The 5,467-nt window shown below is 40.7% G+C and overlaps 1 protein-coding gene across 1 annotated transcript; it reads right to left on the reverse strand.

The window, feature by feature from the left end:
• Nucleotides 1-424: 424 nt before the first annotated feature.
• Nucleotides 425-1,084, reverse strand: LOC138885008 (uncharacterized). Its single transcript, XM_070165892.1, has one exon. The coding sequence runs from the start codon at nt 1,082-1,084 to the stop codon at nt 425-427; it is 660 nt and encodes a 219-aa protein (XP_070021993.1).
• Nucleotides 1,085-5,467: the final 4,383 nt, after the last annotated feature.

Genomic DNA, 5,467 nt, shown 5'->3' on the forward strand with positions numbered 1-5,467 from the left:
AGGTGTGACATTTACCTCACGGATGGACCCAATTTTAAAAGTTTTTGCACCTCATATGGAACCACCTAATTCTTGAAGGAACCTTGCTTCCTTTTCTTTTGTTTGACAGGTGGGTATGATGGATCTTCATTTAATTTGTGGGTCATTACCTCCGGCGGTATAGCTGTCATGTCTGAATGGGACCAAGCAAAACAATCTGCGTTAGCCTTTAAAAATTCAATCAACTTACATTTCATCTCTGGGTTGATGTTGGTCACCATGTAGACTTTTCTGTCCGACCAATGTACAAATAGTACCACAACTTCCAATTCCTCGATTGTTGTTTTGATGTTTTCATTTTCTTCTGGTCCTTGAATAGTATCAGGCCTCGAGTCTACATCTGTTTGCCCGTCTTTAGTTGAGGCTCGTGTTGCTGCTTCCTCAACTAAATTCTGTGATTGCTATTTTTCTTCACTTTTTGTGCTTGAATCTGCCATGGAGTTAATGCTTCGAGAAGCTTGTTGGTCACCACGGATTTGCCGTATCCCCATTGTGAAGGAAACTTGATAACTTGATGTAAAGTAGATGTAACAACATCCATTTCGTGAATCCATGGTCTGCCTAGAATCATATTGTAAGCCATATCCATTTCTACTACTTGAAATTTGGTGTCTTTGACTACTCCTTCTGCGAATGTGGTGAGTATTATCTCCCCTTTTGTTACGACGCTCGAGTTGTCAAAACCAAACAAGGTGCGTGCCTTGGATATCAGCTTATCATTGGCTTGCATCTCATTTACCACTCTCAACAGATTGATATTCACAGAACTACCTGGGTCAATCAAAACTCGTTTTACATTAGTGTCATGTACAAGTAAAGATATTACCAGTGCATTATTATGCGGGGTCAGCACGCCATCTGCATCATCAAATGTTATACTATCTTGTTCCAAAACCTGTCGAACTCGCTTCTTGTGGATGACTGTAATTTTTGTCACCTTCTTTGTTGTCGTATATGTAACACCATTGATCTCCTCCCCTCCACTTATGACATTAACCGTCCTCTTTGGTAAAGCAGGTTTTGGCGGTTCCTGCCTATTCTTCATATATGATTGCTTCCCGTTTCACTAAACAATTCAGTTAAGTACCCTTGTTTTAATAAATGTTCTACTTCACCTTATAACAATCTGCAATCCGCCATTTTGTGACCGTGATCATTGTGAAACTCGCACCAAAAATCAGGATTTCTCCTGTTTGGGTTTGATCTCATTTCTTTTGGCCACCGTACCTTATCTCCCATGCTTCTTAAAACAGCCACCAACTCGGATGTGCTAATATTAAAACTGCAACCGTCAATTTTTGCTTTTGAGCTTCTATCATCGTCTCGCGTATCTAGCATGTTTCGTTCTTCTCCGAACCTTGATGATGAACCCGACTCTCTATCTCTTGATCTAGGATCATACCTTGGGTTTCCTGTTTTGAACGTGAACCCTTTCCTACTGGTCCCATATAAGGTTCGTACTTGTTTTTACCGGACCTTTTTTCACATTTAGCTCGTCTTGAACTCACTCTTTCATCTTTCCGGGACTGAATGATAGTATCTTGTTCTATCCGCATCTTTGTGTTGTATCTATTATAAACATCATTCCAAGTTGTTGCTGGAACTTCTCATAAGCTTTCTTTGAGTCTCCCCGTGGCTTCTGAGCTATTTTCATTTACTGCCCAGTTATCAAGTACACGTGGCAACATCATCCTTTCACGCTGGAATCTGTCTACGAATTCCCTGAGCAGCTCCGTATTTCCTTGTTTTATTTTGAATATGTCCTCCATTCGCTTTTTAACTTTTTGGGCTCCCGAGCGTGCTTTGATAAATGAATCTGCAAGCTCAGCAATAGAATCAATAGAATTTTCAGATAAAAGAGAATACCATGTCAATGCTCCCTTCGTGAGTGTTTCTCCAAATATTTTGACCAATACTGATTCAATTTCTTGCTTGGTCAAATCGTTGCCCTTTACACCAGCTGTAAATGCAGTTATGTGATTCCGTGGATTAGTTGTTCCATCGTATTTCGGAATATCAGGCATCTTGAATTTCTTTGGAATTGATAAAGGAGCGGTACTTGGCTTCCAAGGTTGTTGAGAGTATTTGTCTATATCTATCCCCTTGATTACGGGCTACACTCCAAGTATCTGCTCTATGCGATCGCTCTGCTCTTTGAGCTATTTCTGCAAAGTTAGTACTTGATAGTAGGCTATTTGATATTTACACCTTAATATGACCATACTTCGTTGTTGTTTTATAGATAAATTGCCAACAAAATGCTCTGAATAGTGTTCTTTTGTTTCGCATGGAATATTATATGAGAGGAAGCAACATGGAGTGTTTTGGAGGCGATAATGTGAAGAAAAACGCTCACTCGAGAAGTACCCGAACAAAAAGAAACATAAATGGCCGGGGCAAGAAGGCCACCGCGACCGCGGTGAACCACGGTAGATTAACAACGTAAGGCAGAAAGGTCAGCATTCACCGCGGTCGACCGCGGTGCACTGTTCACGCTGCTGGAAAGTTTGAGGGCCAAAGTGTAAAATCGGGGAAACTTTTGTAAAACCCTTATATGCTTTAGAAACTCGTCCAAGATTGAAAAAAGATAATTTTAGACTACTTTTGGAGACAAGAACGAGAGTGAGAAGATAAACCAAACATTAGAGTTTTTCTATCTCCTTTTAGTTCTTGCAATTTTACATTATGAGCAATTTAGTAGTTTTCTCTTATTTTGTTATGAGTAGCTAAATACTTATCTAGGGTTGATGGAACCAATTGTTGGTTAAAGTTTTGACTCAAGTTGTTATAATCGAGCCGGATTTATGATATCATTGTTCAACTACGTTTTGTATGGTGATTAATCGTGTTTAATTACCTTATATTACTTGAGAAAGAATATTAGGTTAGATAGCTGTTGAACAACATAACTTTCGGGTAATTGAAGAGATTCATTACTTGAACTTAAAAGTGGGTTTAGTTATAACAAAACTTTGGTGGGATAATTTAGAGTTGCATAACTATTGTCAGCTAGAGTAGTTCGAGAGAATGCTCTAGTAAATTATTGTAGTTGATCGAGAGATAATTACGATAACCCATAACTCTTAATCCTCATAGAGTATTACGGAGAGATTATAGCGGAAGAGTCAAGACCTAAACTAGAAATTGGGAAAATCACTACCCTAGACCTTTTTACCATTAAATTATCTTTATTTTAGCGTACTGTTGTTTTTCAGAGTATTTGAAGTAGTTAAACAAAAACCCAATCTTAATTGAGCAAAAATCTTGCATCTAGAGATTGATTGAGTTGATAATAACATTGCCGAAGAGTGTAATAGATAGGTTAGTTCCCTGAGGATTCAATTTCGGTCTTAAAACCGGATTATATTTGCAGCGACCGCTTTGTCCTTTAAAAGGCATAGTTGGGCGTTATCAAATTTTGGCGCCGTTGCCGGGGAAATAACGGTGTTATTTATTACAACTTAGAAGTAGTGTTAAAATTATTAGTTCAAATCAATTTCCAAAGGTGTTAAACAATTTTCATTGAAATTCTAACGTTTGAACTCTTGTGGAATTCAGGTGTATGCCTAGAAATTCTTCGAGGACTGGAGAACTGCTTGAAGGACTTTCAGACCCCGAGAAAACATTCAGGGCATTGAACCGTGCCAATAAGAGGATCCAACAATCACAACAACCACACCAGCTTGAAATTGACATGGGTGACGTAGAGAATGTCAACGAAAACATCAGGGATGAGCCAACTGACCCAAACGTCAGAGTGGTGGCACCTCTTGTGCCAGAAGCTGCACTTTATGATTGGGCTCAACCCACAGCTGACAACCTGGCAACTGTCATAGTTGTGCCCGCAATTCAAGCGGAGACATTCCAGATCACCAACAACATGTTGCATCTGCTGCAGAATAAGGGATTGTTCTCCAGGTCACACATTGAAAACCCTCAACAACATTTGAAAAACTTTTTGTCAATTTGTGTGACTCAAAGGCAGTCAAATGTGACCCCAGAAGCTATCAAGCTATTACTATTCTCGTTCTTTGTGACCGGGGAAGCTCAGACTTAGCTGAATTCACTCCCAATCAATTCCATTGTCACCTGGGAGGAATTAGTAAAGCAGTTCCTGAATAATTTCTACCCGCCCAACAAGACTGCAAGGCAGATTGATGAAATACTGCAGTACAAGTAGCAGCCGACTGAGACCTTGCAAGAAACTTGGGAAAGATTTAAAGGGATGCTGGTAAAGTGTCCTCACCATGGCATTCCAGACCAGATGCTTGGCCATAGGTTCTACATGGGGTTAGCTGACAATCTAAAGGCCAATGTGGATGCTTTAGCTGGAGGTGCATTTTTGAGTAAGACATTCACCGAGTGCAAAGTCCTTCTTGACAAGATGTCCCCGAATTTGGGATGGATGACTAGAGGTACAATACTGGCACCCATAGTGCATTCAGTTCCTCTTGACCCAAATAATTTGCATGCAGAGAACATGGCCACACTCATGACTCAGATGAGTATTTTGACAAAGAAGATAGATGATATGGGTACCAAATAGGTGCATATTGTTGACACGACAAATGGAGGGCTGTGTACACCCTATGTTAATCAGTCTTATGTGTGTTCATGGAGCGGAGAAGGTGAAAATCAAGGGGCAAGGGAAGATATGAATTATGTTAACAACTTTGGGGGTCAGAAACAAGGAGGACAGTAGTGGAGACCGGTACCAAATCAGCAATACAGACACAATATGCCTCAGCCTGGGGGCATGAAAGCTCAAGGCCAAATGGTGCCATACCACTAGAGACAACAGGGCTACCCACAACAGAACTAGCAATAGTTGACATATCATCCACCTCCTCAGCAGCAAGATAACAACATGGTAGAGATCAGGGGGATGCTCCAGCAACTCATTGGGACAAATGGTAAGATGCAAGAAAAGTTGGCAGTACATGATTCAGCTATAAAGAACATTGAAACTCAGTTGGGGCAGTTGTTTATGGCTTTAAACAACCGCCCCCAAGGAACATTGCCAGCAGACACAAATATTAACCCCAAGGAGCAAAACCCGAATCAGCTGATGGCAGTAAGTCTTCGGAATGGGAGAGATTTAGACAAAGAGCAGGAGGTTGCACAAGCCAGCAAAGAGACTACGCCAGCCACTCCAATTCCACTAGAGGTAGATGAACCAACAAATCTGACTGAAGTGGTGGTTGAACAGGGTCAAGATAAAAAGAGTAAGGCTAAGGTAAATGAACAAGCTGCAGAACAGGTGGTGCCTCTTGTGCTACAAGACCCCAACAGAGAGAAGCCCGCAAGTAGTGCACAAAGGGTGATACCTGCACCATTCCCTCAGAGATTGGTAAAACAAAAGAAGGAAGATCAATACAAGAAATTCATGGAGATGCTGCGTCAAATTCAGTTGAATATTCCTTTGATG

This window comes from Nicotiana sylvestris, chromosome 2, assembly GCF_000393655.2.
Source record: "Nicotiana sylvestris chromosome 2, ASM39365v2, whole genome shotgun sequence".
Lineage (NCBI taxonomy): Eukaryota > Viridiplantae > Streptophyta > Magnoliopsida > Solanales > Solanaceae > Nicotiana > Nicotiana sylvestris.

Bases quoted from the DNA above. Each gene is read 5' to 3' on its own strand.
- LOC138885008 (XM_070165892.1), bottom strand. From the start codon at position 1,084: ATGAAGAATAGGCAGGAACCGCCAAAACCTGCTTTACCAAAGAGGACG.